Consider the following 15,946-nt stretch of genomic DNA (forward strand, 5'->3'; position numbering starts at 1 on the left):
CATTTCTACTGTGTTCCTCAATTTCAGATCTCCAGCGCTGCTTCTTTTTTCTATCAAAATCCGTGGTGATCGTATGATTTCAGAAAACGCACTGTTTTGTTTCGAAAGTTTAATGCTGTAGAGAAAGAAAGTCACTAGGAGTGTTTCTCATTTAACGTTGAGGCTCTAGTTATTTTTTCGCCTTAGTGCACTCACCAATTTTTAATCATGTTTCTTCTTCTCCTTAATGTTTCTCATCTATTTCTGCCTTATTTTTTTTTCGCCAAGCGAAATTCTTCCAGCATTGGGATGCGTCCTAGTGAGGACATTCTCAATGAGTTCTACGGGCTTGTAGAACTAGAAGCAGACAAACGGTTTAAGGCGATAAGCCGATTATTTTCAAAAGTGGTAAGTATATTTTGTTGGGTAAAGTGTAGTTAGGGGGAGTTAGTCGTGCTCTTATTTCTGTGAGAAAATAACTAAATCCCTTGGCGTAAGATCTTAAGACTTAAGCATAACTTTTAGAGGATCTCTGATATGTAAAGTAAAGTTATTAGGAGAAAAAAAAGCAAGATAGAGCGTCCAGAACTAAGAGCACTGTTGAGTGTTCCCTCTCCCAACTACATTTCCTCCTCTTTTGTTTCTTATGTGGCATATTTGCGGTCGTTTTTCTTTTTAGAAGTCTGAGCCGTCAGTACAAGAATATTGCATCGAACGACTTGTTACTGGGTTAAGTTCTACTCGTGGAGCAGCTCGATTTGGGTATGGTTTTGTATCATTTTGAGAAAATGTTTTTGTTTTGTTTCTTTTCTTTTTTGTTTTTTCTAGTGCTTTTGGGCGTAACTGATTTTGTTTTGAAAAAGCCTTATGACATCAGTAAATCGTCGTTAAACAACGAAGTGCCGATTTGATTGAGTTTTTTTCGCTTTTTTTCACTTTTTTACTTCGTTGTTCGTCAGTATGCATGAAATGTTCATAATTTTCAAAGTATACATCGACGTTTACTTTGAGAATCTCTGAACATCTTAAGAACCTTTCAGGTTTCATATAATTGTAGTCTTCGTTATTCTCAAGACTTTCTCCCTATGTCGTTTTTAGCTATTCAACTGCTCTTGTCCTTCTTCTATCAGAATATTACGAACACTGGCCAATTGAGAAATTATTCGCATTAGCTGACAAAAAACTTGACCTGCAGGATAAGGTTTGATTTCAATTTTTTTTCTTAGAATATCAATATATCTTTTCTAAAATTTATTTCTAACGCTTCAGGAAAGTGGGAATGCTAATGCTATTGCACATCATCTTTTAGCGTGTGCTATTTTCCAGTCAGGTGTTTATGCGGAGGTTCTGATTTACTCTCATTTCGGCGCCTTTATTCTTCTCATAGTTTTAATCTGGTGATTTTTCAGTGTGACTCCATATTGTTAGAACACGAATTCGGAATCTATCGTTTGCATCCTAATTTGGGGATGACAGTTGTTCAACTTGTTGCTGAAATTGCTCTTGGAATGGAGAGGAAGGTCTTCAAATCGGTAGTTCTTTAGCAATCCCTTACCTTAATCAATTTTATTAAATAATAATTCTTTTTGAGAAAGTCTTGCCTGTAATCAAGAGTTACCTAGACAATGCTCTTACTAGTTCTTCGGTAGAGTTTGTTTATCTGGCGTTGCTGTTAAAGGATCGCTTTCCTGTAAGTCGACATATCACGAGTTTCTCTTTTATTCCCGCTTTATCGATTTTTTTCTGCCTTTTGAAATAAAAGCCAGATATTTTTTAACTTGTTATAGTCCTATATCTCTGCTTCTGTCAATTTCGTCCAGAAAGATGGAAGCTGCAAGTTCAGCGATAACGACCTCACGTTCTTATTGCTCACTGTTAAGGTTCGTCTTTTATCTGCCTACACTGACTAGAAACCTTCTACAGTGTTTTTTTTAGAAGTGCGACAATTCCTGTTTGGATTCGTTTCTCAAGTTGTTGTTATCTTCTGCTCGTGCTTCCGGCCAATTTTCTCTTGTCTATAAAGGTAATAGTTTTGTTTTGTAAGACATTTTATCGATACGTCATGGTCTATGGTTCTGTTGAAGTAATATTCACTATCAGACGACAAAATTTTCGGCTCTGCTTATTAGAACTGATCTTATCGGATATTTTTAGACGTTGTTGAGAAATGGTGCACCGCGGGAGATGAATCCAAAGTGCTTGAACGAATTTTTGACACTGCTAAGTTAACACTGTCTACTGGCGAGGGTGATCATAAGGAGGTTTTAAATTGATTTTTCATCAGTAGATATTCTATATAGTTTATTCTATTTAATAAACTTGTTTTCCGTCTTGGTTTTGGATGTGGTCGCAGTCTCTGAATATTTCAGATCCTCTCTGTCTTCTCTCCTTTTTTGCTGAAAAGGATAACACAAATCGCTCGGGGCAAGCAAAATGCTCAACAACGATTAATACGCGAGAAGGTAACGATATTCATGTTTGATCTTTCCATTTGTCGTTAACTTTTTTTCAAACCATTCCTTTTTCATTGCAATTCACTCATGATATATCACTTTTCTTTAGTATCCCTTGTCTACTTGTCTGTGTTCTTGTCATTTGCAAGATTTTTTTGCACGATTTTCACGGTTTTCAGAAAATGCACTTTTTGGGAGTTGGGTGGTCTAATTCATTCAAATCGTTCTTTCTCGAAATTTTAATTCCAATATTTCCGATACTTTCTGATACCTCTTATCTTCTTTGTTTGATAAGTATTTCTACCTGCAAATCTTACTTAAAGTTCTGTTATGCAGGATATGCTCCAATTTATTTAGCTTATCTCTTTCATAGAAGTTCTGCTCAATATTCGTCTAGTTGCGTAGAAGTTCTTTTCGTCAAGTTAGACAAACGTTACAAGTAGAGTTTTTGTTTCTCTTTGTTCCTATTTTTGCGATTGCATTATGATTTTCTTAATACTGAGATCAAACTTCAAGTGGTTGGTTATTTTATCTGAATTACCTCACTTTCTGCGTTGCATTTGTGCAAATTTCCTATTTTTCAAGTGCTCCACTCCAACTGGCACCTTGAAATGTTACTTTTTTCCCGGTAACTTATATTTTCCCCGGGGACTATATATTGAGTCATCGCATAGACAATGCCGTATTCTACATTATACTTCACTTATTTCCCGACATGAATCTTCATTTTCATTTCCCAACATTCAGTTATTTTCAAAGTTAAGATAAACAAGACTTTTTTTAGTCTAAAATGTACTCTCTTTCATTTTCTACAAATGTTCATTTTCTGGTAGAGTTTCAATGTCCGCTTTCTCAAATATTCTCAATCTCAAAAAAAAGTGCTAAAAACTTTATTTTATTTATTTACTTACTTACTTATACTTATGGCTTATATTTACTCTATTTATGTGCTGATCCTATCTTTATCCAATCTCCTAATCCTTGCTTTTTCATATCTATCACCTCACAATTGTAGGGAAAGCTAGGTTAAGTTTTTACATAAGTTGGGTGCTGCTTCTTGTGCTTATGTTTGCTCGAGTGACTGCCGTGTGTCAACAAATCGTAGACTTTAGTTATCTAGGCGAGCAAATTACATTTCATATCTATCTTTATCCACTCTTACCTAAATTTCGTCACTACCCTGCTAGTAATCACGTAAGAATCTTTGAAACAAATGCAAAAAAAAAATTGGAGCTATTTTCTGTGATTTTTTGGTTCTTCTTGTCACTCTCGTCACCAAAGGGTCATCTTATCATCCTGATAACGTTTCTTCTTTGAGGAAAGAGAAGTTCAACTACTGGAAGGAGTCTCTTGGTTTGGAGGCTTCTCTCCCTAGATCGGTGTGTGCAGCGAACGAGCACATTTCGCCTTGTTAATATCGGTTTCGTTGGCATTTTGCGTTCTTTTCTTCCGGATGGTCTCTTTGCGATGCACCCGTAATCATATATGTGATAGTTGGAGCCGGTGCTCCGACCGCCTTCGCTTTTGGATGTTTGGCGAAGGAGCCCTCTTAAGTTTTGGATGGTTGGAGAAGGGACATTCATCACTCGAGCTGCACCCCATGAGTCGGACCCCCTTCACCTGAGGAGAGTCTGGCTCCTCACTATCGCACCTATGTCCCGTAATATTATCATTTCTTTGGTAAAATAAGGGACTGTAATTAGTTTCTATTAATATCATATTGTTATGCGTTTAAATCTCATCTATTGACGACTCGTCGTGAAAGTGAAAACGATTTGCAAACCCATTTCTCATCGTTTTTTCTCCTGCATGCGTAATTTCTACGTCATCAGCGCAACGTTCTTTTATTCAAGAAAGCATTAGTTTGTTGCTGCTGTCAAACAGGTTTCATTATTACAAAAAAGCTCCGATTACACAACAAAAGCTGACTGATTTTATCGAAAGTCTCACTCGCATGGAATATGAATCATAATGTTTCAAAGGAAAAGAACTTTAGTTAAGGAATTGACTAGTCTGTACAGAAAAAATGTCCACCTTTCGAGTGGAGTGGATTGTTGGGGGAAAAAAGCATCAGCTGTGCTTCATTTTTTCCTCTTGCAGTAGTTTTTGACATTCCTCGGGTACTGAAAAAATGTTGTAGATTAGAGTGCTCTTGACGGGCAATTTTCTGTACGTCGAAAAAAATTCCTCTTCTGTTAGAACCAGTTCTAATAGTTCATATGCACAGATTAAAAAAGCTAAGAGCAACATTATGTCGCAGAGATTGATACACATATGATAAGATATGAGCTTAAAAAAATGTGTGAAACCGCTTCAACCGTCTAAAAATCTCTCAAAACATTTAGAAAACTTAATTTCTTAGGGTAGAATAATGAATATATTGCTCAACTCTATATTTCAAAAATTGTCTCTTTTCCTTTTGAGTTTTGACAGCGAGTTCTTATCGAATTTCTTGGAATTTTCTTGCAATAATAACTTTTGCCGGTTTTTCTCAGCTCAAAATCTTAATGAAATATGGTACAATTTAGAACGGAAATAAACTCTCTTAATTTTCTTTGGATGATATAATTTTATTCTTTTTTTAAGTTTTTCTAAAGTTTTTTTTCAGGGAGGGAGGGAAGGTAAGCACTTACATTAAATATTCACTCCATGTTTTTTTTTCTAAAATGTTTATTACTAAGTTATTGCTTGTAGGTCTGGGTTAAACCGGATTATGTCGTTCTGGACTTTTTGATTCCATTAAGTGAAGTACGATTTAAATGACGAGAGTTAATGAAATACGAATAGTAAATATAGGGCATAGCGGTCAATTGGTGTTACTCCTTGCAATTATCTTTCGGCTTTCACTAGAAATGAACTTCTTGCGGATAAAAACAAGAGAAAATAGGATCTGCGCCCATAATTTCGCTTCGGAGAGAATGAGCCTTGCATTAGTCTATATTAAGAAATACTCAAAAGGTTCCTCACGAAATCAAGCATGTAAGGATGGCATAAAGTAAAACTTCCAGTAAAACTTTTCTTTACTTCGTTTTCTCCTTAAATAAGAACACTTTTATTCTCAAAAGATGTCTTTCTTCCTGTAATTTACAATAAGTTTGCTATTAATCTTAAAATAAATGCATCATTTCGAAGTTTTGAGTTAGAATGAAAAGAAAATCCTGAGTGGAGTAGCCTCTCGCCAGAAATTTCGGTTTCGGTAATCTCGACCAGCCCATCGTTATGATTAAAATATTTTATTGTAGGATTTGGCTTATTTCCAACATGTTTTGCTTCCAAGAATAGGTCGCATTTATTAATAATAATAATCTATAATAATAATGTAAGAAGAATAACATTAGTTTGATAACGTAATAGAAGAGATGGTGGAGAATATAGAAAACCACGGACTACAGATCGATGCTTATCAAAACTTTGATTTATTGAAGTTTTCATAGTTTTTCATAGTTTTCAAAGTTATGTCCACATTCATTTTTTCTGTGATGAAATTGACTCACATTTTTTGCATTGCTGTTGGAGTTCTTCGTTCTCGACACAGTATTCGGTGTTTGGATCGCACTCGATCGTGCATAAGTCCAGCGTGGGGATCCATATAGGATCAGCGAACGGATCGCCGCCTAGGTGTGATGTAGTTCAAATAAAATGGAAATGATGCGGAGAAAACCGGACAACTCACATATTTTAGCGTTCGCGAACAGGAATTCCGCGTTATCTTCGGCGAATGTCTTCGATATGAGGATGGCGGTAAGAGTAAGTAGGAAGTAAGTGGCGAAGTTCGCCATATGCTTCGTTATGATCGACCGTGTCTACGACTGCGTTGGGGGTGGGAATACGATCAGCGAACGGCGGTCGTCCCGTCAGAGCAGTGTTCACGATGCTGTATTTTAGCTGTAAGCTGTTGACATGCGCTAAACGAAACGCGACACTCAGAAACCGGTAGCACATGCTTGATGATCTATGAATGTCATGCTGTGCTTCAGCGGCAAAGTGTTCGTTGTAATAGCACATCGACTTATTAGGTGAGAATAAAGAGCTGAGAAGCTGTATTGATGTATTGATGCGTTGAAGAGCTGTATTGATTGGCTGCCGGATATGCCATTCACGAAAATAACGCTATCCTGTGGATCATTAGTTAGTGGTGATTAAAAAAAATTCTTTTCATCCATAAATGCAGATTTGCTTTGGCCCCAGATAGTTTCGGTGATTTTTATCTTTCATATTTGTTTTGCGTTTTTATATTAACCACATATCCCTCAGGAATATTCTCGCCATACTCATGGATCTTCTCTAAATACTTTACTAAAACTGATCGATGAAGTTAATGGAATAGAACGTTCTCGTAAGAATATGGACTCTTTTTTGAATCAGCAAACAGCAAATATTGCATTCTGCTAAATTATTGGAGAAAAAAATACTAGAAATTCTTATTCATGGACTATTTTGAATAAATAAATGTTCACAAAATAATTTTCAAATTAACCACAAATTCCGTAAAACTGTGCCGTCGTAGGAAATCTCTTGGCGCTGCACTGTACGCTTTTCCGAGCGAGATTTTTTTTTCTTACGTCAAGCATGCATATTCGAAAATCGAATGGATTCATTGAATTCTTCATTGACTTTGATAATCTGGCCTCCTGAATTTTGTTCTAGATAATATTTTGGTTCTTTTAATCCTAATTAGTTCTCAACTACTCTCTGAGGCTTTTTGTTACATTTTTTTCTTATTGTGGTTGGAAGAATTGAGTCTTGTTTGAGGAAGAATTAGAAAAGGAAGCACACGCGATGTCATAACGTTGTTTTAGCCGTTGAGAGGGCTCGATTCTGCTTATGTTTGCGGACAAATCTATAATCATTTGCTGGATTTTGAATGATTCTGATTTTGAAAGGGGAGAAGTTCTGGTTCTAATGTGACACAGAGTTCCGAGGTGATAATTTTCAATGAACGCCATCCTTTCTTTGAGAAATAACTTTTCAAAGTGATATTACAGTTGAACAAACGATATAGCTAGTATATTTTTTAATTGGTGATGATTTCAAATTGGAGTTTTCGCACTGGTGATGTGGAAAATTTACTCGACTTTGAGCGAAACAATAAATTTCTGAAACGACAGCTCTAAACAGCAATTTTATCATTGTTCTCTTTGTATCAGCATTTCTTTGATGCACTTTTCGGACGTTTTCCTGAAGTTGGGTGAGAAGTTACAAAGGAATAATAATAATAATAATAGAAGAGAGTAATAATAGAAGAGAATAATAATAATAATAATAATAATAATAATAATAATAATAATAATAATAATAATAATAATAATAATAATAATAGTTTATATATAACACTAAATCATAGTTTTGATCATTAGCGGGCCGTAGCATATATTTATTTTGTGTTATTTTCGGCATTTCTTTCCCTAACTAGTCATTATTCAGTATCTATGTATATAGAGAAAGATCATCTGCTGTGGTTGTGGAGGGTTGTGGGGAGGGGCAGGAAATGTCGTAAGGAACTAATATATGCACGGCTGAGTATTCGTCTTATTACCGTCATTATCCATTAGAAAGCTGGATTAGATCAGTTTAACATGACCCGGTTAATCCTTAATCTAAGGAGAATTAAACAAACTTCGAAGAAATGTCGTAACGCATCCCATGACATGAACAGGTTTTTTGCTATAATTTTCTCGATATAATTACCATTATTTCTAATATGTCCCGTCTGGAATGAGTTGGTCATGAGCTTTAGACTTCAGAGTGCTGTGGTCGAAGATATTTTGTTGTTTTAATATAAAGTTTATGCGTTCTAACATTTACTATTTACGTCCATCCTTTTTGAAAAAGTAAATAAGTCTTTTTTTTGCTTGGAAGTGTTTATTGTTGCCTTATTTATGGACACTGCTATTCCTTCTAGATCACCGAGTTCTGCAAATTCACCGAAGAGTATCTGAGTGCTGTGACGGGTGATTCTGAACTGCTGGAAGTAATCGAAACGCTAGACACTTCTGAGAGTTTTGACTCACTGACTGGTAGCAATCTCGTGGATCATCTGGTCGGTCGGCTTAGTCGCGATGGAGTGGCGGAGTGGATCAAGGTGCGTCTACCTAGGGTGTCCTTACTCTGTAGCATGTAAAAAGAGGTCCGCTTCAGACGGCGGACAAGCGTTGGTCGCTCCGTCATGTATGTGCTGCTTTCGGTCATTGGAGTAATGAATCAAGAGTGGAAGTACTGAAAAATCTTCTTAAACGACCCAAATCCGAAGAGATACAATATACTGTAGGGAATTGTATAGATTCATTGTTCAAAATGAAGGTAAGAAACTTGTTTTCCTTTTTCCAGAACTTCAGAGATTATCCTGGTCTCCTGGTTACTTGTTATTTCTTTTTAGGTAAGAGCAGGTGAACTGGTGAATGTCTCTTTGATAGAAGGAGCCGATGAGGTATTGAGAAAAGTGACGGAATCGCTGTTTGGGAAGGACGTTGTCAAAAATGCAATGAAGAAAATGAACGGAAATCCGATATACAAAAGGTGAGAATGGAATTTCTCATTAATAGCACTTTAGAAAGTACTAAATTGCGTCAACTTCGTCAAATTTGCGTCAACGAATATAAAAACTTGAGATGCAATTCACTGTTGAAGTGAATTTTCCCTGCACATCTTGAGGTAAACTCAAAAAAAAAATTTTCTTCGCTTTTCATTAATTTTTTTTCTAACTCCAATTGGTTGGTATGTTAAAACATTATTTCTTTGTCCATATTTTAATATTTACTTCGGTTCTTCAAAAAAAAATTAAATTGAGATTTAAATTAAATTTAAAAAGGATTTATTCACCTATTCATTTGTCTTTTTGTTTACTCATTTGTACACTTATTTATGCGTCTTTATTTTATTTTATTTTTTTGAAATGTGGTAATGACTATCGGGTTTTACAAGATGGAACAAAACTATGGAAAGAAAGTAAATCTTACTTTTTTGCAAACCAGTTTCTAATTATTACTTTATTTTCAAATAATTCACGAAATCGAAATAACTGAGAATTTCTGTGCAAAACGTTTATTCAACTTTGACAGCAGCCTCTAATTTTTTTCTCCGAACTGATTTTGTTTTTCTGTTTTTTTTTAATGGCAAGTGTTCTCAACGTAGAAGCGAAGTAAGATTTTTGTTAAAGCTATCGACTTCAAAAAGTTTCCTTTTTACACTTCCCGTAAGAAGTGTTGAATTACCAGTTCTCTTTATTTATATATTTGCTTAGAAGGAAAACTCGAAGAGACTATTATTATTATTAAATATCTAGTTGCTGTTCGTTCATCTAATTATTTTGCTAGTGGTGCTTCGCATAAAAAAAAACCAGTTTCAAACCTAAAGTAGCTATTCCATCTAATCTAACTCTTTTCACTTATTTTTCCTCCCTTCCTGTCTTTACGTCGATCCCAGTTTATCTTGTCTTTCCAAAATTAATAAAAAAAAATTCAAAAATCAAAATCAAATACAAAAATCGCCACTTAATCTGGGCAACGCTTGTAGATCCTCCAGTTGATCATGTTGACGTCTATGCCTAGTACATCTCATTACAAACAAATTACATTTTTCAGTGTTCTTCCCGTGTTCTGGATGTGCTTGAAGTTATGGTCAAAAATAGCACCAACTAATCATATGTCAGAGGGTTATCAGAATAACGCTGAGGAGCTTCATATTATCGTGAAGGAAGGGGAAGAAGGCTTGAAGGTGAGCTGAGATGAATGAGACTTGATCTACACCTTGAAAAATCCCCGATCATAAGGAAAATGACGCTAATTTGGAAGAAATGCACGTCTTTGCTGTAAAAACTGGAAAAGAATAGGATTTTCTTTTCCTGGATAGAACATTAAATTGCCACTATAATTGTTCTCCATACTGTGCAGGTCCTTTTTGATCAACTTCTCGCTTTGCTCAGTCAACCGCTGAAATATCATCGTACTGTTGTTTATTACGTATATGTAAATCTATTATCACACATCAAGGAGGAACATGTTGCTCATATAATTGAGGTGAGTGAGTTTTTTTTTTCGTTCATTGCATGAATAACTGGGAAAATTCTTGTTGATAATCAGTTTTCCCCCTTCTTAGACATTAACTATGGATGATGATGAGTTGGTTGAGGACGAAGATAGCGATGAAAAAGCGTCTAGTGAGGAAGGTGAAGGTGAGTTACTCGGCAGTTTTTGTTAATAATTCATTCAAATTGAAATTATTTATTTATTTATTGTTGGTTTACTATTAGATTTCCATCCTTTGCTCATAAATTATTTACTTCGATTTAAATTAAGTACAATAGCACTTACCATCACAATTACTTATCCTCTCGAATTACGCCAGCAGTGAATTTAAGAGGATGAATTGGAAGTGCTCAGGGCTCTGTCTATTTTTGCTTCGGTGCATTACAAAGGTCCTTATGTTCTATCTATCTCTATATGGGGACTGACCTCGATTTTGTTTGTTGTTGGGTAATGTCGTCAGTTGGAGATGTTCAGGATTCAACCTTACCAGATAGTTCTTTGTTGATTAGAAGATGTTTGGAGGAGGTGATCCTTCGGTATTTGATGCTTGTTTTCTTTGACTCGCCTAGAGATCGCTGTTAGGTTCCTCATTTTGGTGTAAATATGTTATCAAAGGAAGAACGGGGGCGTTTCCTCTCTTTTTTTCTAACATTCCGGGTTCCACGACATTTGAGTTGATCATCGTTCGATGACCGTTCGAATGTTCAAATGTCTCAGCTCAAAGCGATCATACAGCGAAGCAACTATAGTGTCCTTTCTTTCATGTCCTATTTCCTCTCATATTTCTTCTATTTAGGTATGAATGATGATGAAGAAGAAGAGGAAAATGAATCAGAACTAGAAAGCTCCGATGAAGAGGTGACTAAGAAATTAAATTTTCATGTTTTTTTGCTGCATTTTCTTCTATTCATCCACAGGAGATAGATCCAGAAACGGTCAGCCGTTTGGAAGGTGCACTTGGAAAAGCAGCTGTCAAGCGGAAAGCTGATGCATTGGATGAAGAGGAGGTGATTTTGGTGCTTTTAGAAATATTTGTAAAATGTTTATGTTCCCATAAAAATAACTTGTTTTTTTTCGGGAAATTGAAGAAGTAGGTTTTTTTTTCGTAGTTTTCTTTACTATCTGCGAACTTTTGTTAATATTATGTAATTGCCTGATTCAGACCGACGCCTCGGAGGTTGGCGATGAAGAAATGTTTGCAATGGATGACCGACTCGCAGCTGCTTTTAAAGCGATGACTCCGAAAAAAGAAAAGTATGAGTTTTTATAGTAGTTTTTTTTTTGAATTTCCAACCACATTACTTTCCAGTAAAATGACTGCACACATGGCATCTGCTTTCCGTTTAAAGTTGGCGGATTTGTTGTTGTTTACGTTATCATCGCAGAACACTCCATCATTGGTTAAAGTGGTTCGTTTATATAGTTTTCCACTCGTTCTTTTCCTACTGGGAATTTTCTTCCTGTTTCATCTTTTCATCTTCCCTCCTTCAAGCATTTATATTTCTCTAAAGAGTGTATCTTTAGCATATGATGGTACCGTTATTGAAATTGGCAAAACTCCAACTGAAACAAGATGCTGAAGGTCATAGTTCTAGGAAGACGATTGGATTACTGAATATCATTGCTCGGTTGAAGAAGGTAATACATGAAATCTGACCTATATTTTACACTTTATGTTACTTTTTTCGTTCTTCAGTATCTTTTTTGAGCTTCCACTCCCTCTTAGTTGTTTGTCGGCCACGCAATCTGCATAGATTCCATTTCCGTGGCAATTTAGAACACCGAGATGCAAAATTATTCGAGCAATCCAGAAATTAAGTTATTTGTGCTGAAAGCAGCTGTAATAAAGGCAAACGCATAACGCTTACCTTAAGGATCAACATACTTCTATAGTATTTCTGAATAAGTTTTTCTTAATTTAATTATTTTTAATTTTTTTTTCAACGATTTGGTGACCATGCTTCTTTCTTTGTTGAGCTCGAATGGTGCATCTTTCGATTCCAGATACACACTGCTGATGAGGAAGTTGTTACCCTACTAGACCAACTGATTCAGGAAGGTACGGGGATCTCGAACCCCATTCTGGTGTCGTCCGTAGCTTCGTTATCCTCTTTCATAGTGAGTCCATCCCTTCAAATCTTCGTAGAAAGTCTTCTTTTCTCAAATTGTAACCTTTTTGTATTTTTTTTATTTGCAAAGAAAACTTTCTTTTTTTCGTGCTCTCTCGGAATCTCCGCGGATGGGTCATGCTCAGACACTATCCTGGACGCTTTTGTTGGATTATTCGAACGCTTTATGACTCAAGAGGACGGGTTGATTGGTTGTGAGCTGGCGATAGCAGCAGTTATCAAGCATCCGGTATCATATAAATCGTATACTTACTTCGAACTACCTACTACAATTCTTTTTGTTTCAGGAAGTGTTTGTGCCGAGGTCCAAAATGTTTTTGAAGGCTGGTTTCAATGCTGATTACCGGATATTTCGCAAGGCAAGCGTGAACCATGTTTTTTTTTCTGGAGCGAACCTTACTTTTTTAAAAGTAACCTCTTTTTTGTAGTAGTGTTGTATTTGTGTTTCTCAGCTTTTAAACGGCAGTCGTCGAATTTTAACAGGGCTGTTTATTTTAAGTTTTAGACTGAAGCCTTGTTGTGTCTTGCCGGTATGATGACCAAAAACGTCCAGAATAAAGTGTCTGTAGAGAAGTCCACGGTTAAAGGAGTGGCAAAATCATGTTCAGAATATCTCAGCGCTTCGGTAGCTGAACCGGAATCGGTGAGTTCAGATTTTTCGAGTTACTTGAAGTTTGTTCTTTCGAGGATTAGAAATTTTCATTACTAAAGTATGAAAATCAACCGCGCTCCTATTTCTGGAAGCTCTAGTTTCCTTTTTCATCTTAGTAACCTTCCCACTTTAGCCTACATGTCATAGATTCATAGATCGTTTTTTGGAGGAAAATTTAGGAGAAATAATTAGTTTTGATCTCCTTTTCTGTGAACTAGGAGCAAGAACTGAATCTTTTTATGTGAATGAAAATTTGTGTGGGGCTACACGTTGCGTTTTTTTTCGATAAGCGGAAATCTTCTCTTGGAAGAACACGTTCTTTCTGGATAAAGATTATGACAAATCGAATAGGTGTCATCTTTGAAGACGACGTGGGTACTCGATTGAATAGTCGAAAGTTCGAAAAATTAAAGATTATATAAATACGGGAATTGTCTATGGTTTTTCACATCAGTAAATCGTCTCCTATTCTGTTAATTACCAGATTCTGTACTCACCTATACTGTTAAAGCCCGGATTAAACGGAATTTCTTTTTTTTTAATTTTTTTTTGAAAATTTGGCCTTTTTGAACATTGGAGCTAAAGTCACTTTTAAAGACTTCTGACGTAACGAAATATATCTATTCAAAAACACATCTACTAATGATGTAATGTAGTAATATGTATTTTTTAGATTTTCTTCGTTCAATTATTTACTTCCAATTAATTAATTTTGTTAAATTGGCCTCATGTAGTTCTTTGAACACTTTCGCCGCGTTCTCCCTTTTCATTTCTGTAATTTCTGTGAAGCATCCAAATTTCGTTTCTTTAGTCCTTTTCTATTCTTTTTCTTGCTTCCTATTGTTGTCGCTCTAATCCCATTGTTGGGAAATCATCTTCTATGTATTAAAGGCATCACCCCACGAATCTGGTGTGGTGCGGGTTTCAGCTGGGTTATGCCTATACGAGGTCGTAGATTATGGAGAGGAAGGTGACTCCGTCCATTTCTTCCTAATTCCCGTAAAAAACCGCCCGGAAGATACGGCGCGTGCACAAGCTGGCGCGCTCCAATCGAACTCTTTGTAGAAAATAGCACGCCGGAACGCTTGAGGCCGTATCTTTCGGGCGGTTTTTTTTACGAGAATTAGGAAGAAATGGACGGAATCACCTTCCTCTCCATAGTCTACGACTCGGTATAGGCACAAGCCACCTGAAACCCGCACCACCCCAAATTCGTGGGGCGATGCCTTTAATAAGGGTTTTCGATAATTTCTCATATAAGCTTATCTTTGCTATAAAAAAACGCTAAAAATTTGTTTCTCGCCAAGAAAAACTATTGCAATTTCCATTCATTTCAGATCAAACCTCGCTTTTTCGCAAGTGTCTTGAAGTTGTTGTGGTCGACAGTTAGTGGAATAAACGAAGAATTAAAGGTAATTTTTATGGCATTTAGTGAAATCATTGCTTGAATGTATAGAATGAGGAAAAAAGGCGGAGCCACACGCCACTTTTTATCACTTCGGCCCGGGAGACCGTATTTTGCGTTTATTTTTTGCCGTAGGAATTCTCTCGGAGATTTTGATCCACAATATTTCGAGGATTTCATTCATTTGGAGATTATTTTAGCTGTCGCGTTGCATATCGCTATCCCTAACAATGCATGGTACTTCATTTATTAACCATTAATTATTATTTTGTTTATTTATTCATTTATTTGACCTTCTATTCATTTATTCATTTATTTAATAATTTGTGTTATTGTCGTTTATATATATATTTATATATATATATATATAAGCAAATGGTTGCATAATACTCACTTTTGAATGCTTTGTAGTTAATCGTTAATAAAATCTCTAACCACACTTCCTTTATTATCGTCCGGACTTCGCCTAAACAATTTTTTTTCTACCTCTTGAAAAAACAAATTCATCACAAGCCTTTTTTACAGTCACAGGGTTTTCTTCTTATTACAGGGTACGCTTCAAAAACATCTCGCATTGGAAGTGCTGAATGAGGATGAATCCAGGTGGAGTACGATATGTAAGAAGGTCAACGCTGCCTGTCAACAGGTACTATTTGTTCGATTTCAGTTTCTGCTCTGAAATGATTGGTTTTTTTTCCTCTTGGCACCGCACTTACAGTACTCTACAGTAGTCGATTCTCTTCTTTCGAAGTTTTTCGCTTGCAGATCTGTGGTAAATCTGCGGCACGTGTGCTGAGCTCCGTACAAAGTGCTCTAGAACAAACATAAACTGTTTCGTTGTCGTTGGAGATAATTCGCTGTTGACTCGTTAATACTCAAATTTTCACTATTCGTTGTTGTTGAAGATTGTTGGTTGTTTTGTTGTAGTTTGACATTGTTGTTGATGTGAATGTTTGATGTATATTTCATAAAGAAACGTTACGGTACGAAAAGATGTTGTGTTTTTGCTGAACCCTGGGTACTGTATAACTGTTACTGTCTTCGCAATCAAATATTCAACACGGAAAATTCCAGAGAAAACACTTTTCATTCAATATGTAATAACATGAGCATAATGGCGAAAGTGACTTGCAGGGCAGGTTCGAATTACGACGTATCACGTGTGATTTCTAACCATCTTTCGTTTTTATACTAATTAAGACTCTAAGAAAAGTAATACTTACAAGCTAGTGAAACTAGCAATATGTGTTCTGGATGAATCAGATCAACAAATAGTGATTAAGCAGTTGACTGGCGAACAACAG

At 36.0% G+C, this 15,946-nt stretch overlaps 2 protein-coding genes across 4 annotated transcripts; one reads left to right on the top strand and one right to left on the bottom strand.

The window, feature by feature from the left end:
• Nucleotides 1–288: 288 nt before the first annotated feature.
• RB195_008288 (uncharacterized protein) lies at nucleotides 289–15,470 on the top strand (the record flags this gene model as incomplete). Of its 3 annotated transcripts, XM_064194714.1 has the most annotated exons (28): nucleotides 289–387; nucleotides 659–741; nucleotides 1,078–1,180; nucleotides 1,249–1,323; nucleotides 1,389–1,511; nucleotides 1,571–1,669; nucleotides 1,767–1,859; nucleotides 1,915–2,002; nucleotides 2,134–2,240; nucleotides 2,349–2,441; nucleotides 8,335–8,514; nucleotides 8,571–8,732; nucleotides 8,809–8,948; nucleotides 10,013–10,145; nucleotides 10,322–10,447; nucleotides 10,527–10,602; nucleotides 11,253–11,314; nucleotides 11,374–11,463; nucleotides 11,619–11,710; nucleotides 11,766–11,865; nucleotides 11,981–12,094; nucleotides 12,461–12,515; nucleotides 12,711–12,814; nucleotides 12,873–12,944; nucleotides 13,091–13,228; nucleotides 14,575–14,649; nucleotides 15,193–15,288; nucleotides 15,408–15,470. In XM_064194714.1, the coding sequence occupies 28 exons, from the start codon at nucleotides 289–291 to the stop codon at nucleotides 15,468–15,470; spliced, it is 2,841 nt and encodes a 946-aa protein (XP_064045857.1). The 3 variants fall into 3 exon arrangements, with proteins under 3 accessions (XP_064045857.1, XP_064045858.1, XP_064045860.1); XM_064194713.1 differs by lacking the exons at nucleotides 289–387; nucleotides 659–741; nucleotides 1,078–1,180; ... (8 more) ...; nucleotides 12,873–12,944; nucleotides 14,575–14,649 and adding an exon at nucleotides 6,522–6,560 and having other exon boundaries at nucleotides 12,461–12,574; XM_064194712.1 differs by lacking the exons at nucleotides 2,349–2,441; nucleotides 8,335–8,514; nucleotides 8,571–8,732; ... (14 more) ...; nucleotides 15,193–15,288; nucleotides 15,408–15,470 and having other exon boundaries at nucleotides 2,134–2,252.
• RB195_008289 (uncharacterized protein) lies at nucleotides 4,503–6,211 on the bottom strand (the record flags this gene model as incomplete). Its single annotated transcript, XM_064194715.1, has 3 exons — nucleotides 4,503–4,555; nucleotides 5,927–6,046; nucleotides 6,106–6,211. The coding sequence occupies 3 exons, from the start codon at nucleotides 6,209–6,211 to the stop codon at nucleotides 4,503–4,505; spliced, it is 279 nt and encodes a 92-aa protein (XP_064045859.1).
• Nucleotides 15,471–15,946: the final 476 nt, after the last annotated feature.

Source organism: Necator americanus, chromosome III (assembly GCF_031761385.1).
Source record: "Necator americanus strain Aroian chromosome III, whole genome shotgun sequence".
NCBI classification, from domain to species: domain Eukaryota; kingdom Metazoa; phylum Nematoda; class Chromadorea; order Rhabditida; family Ancylostomatidae; genus Necator; species Necator americanus.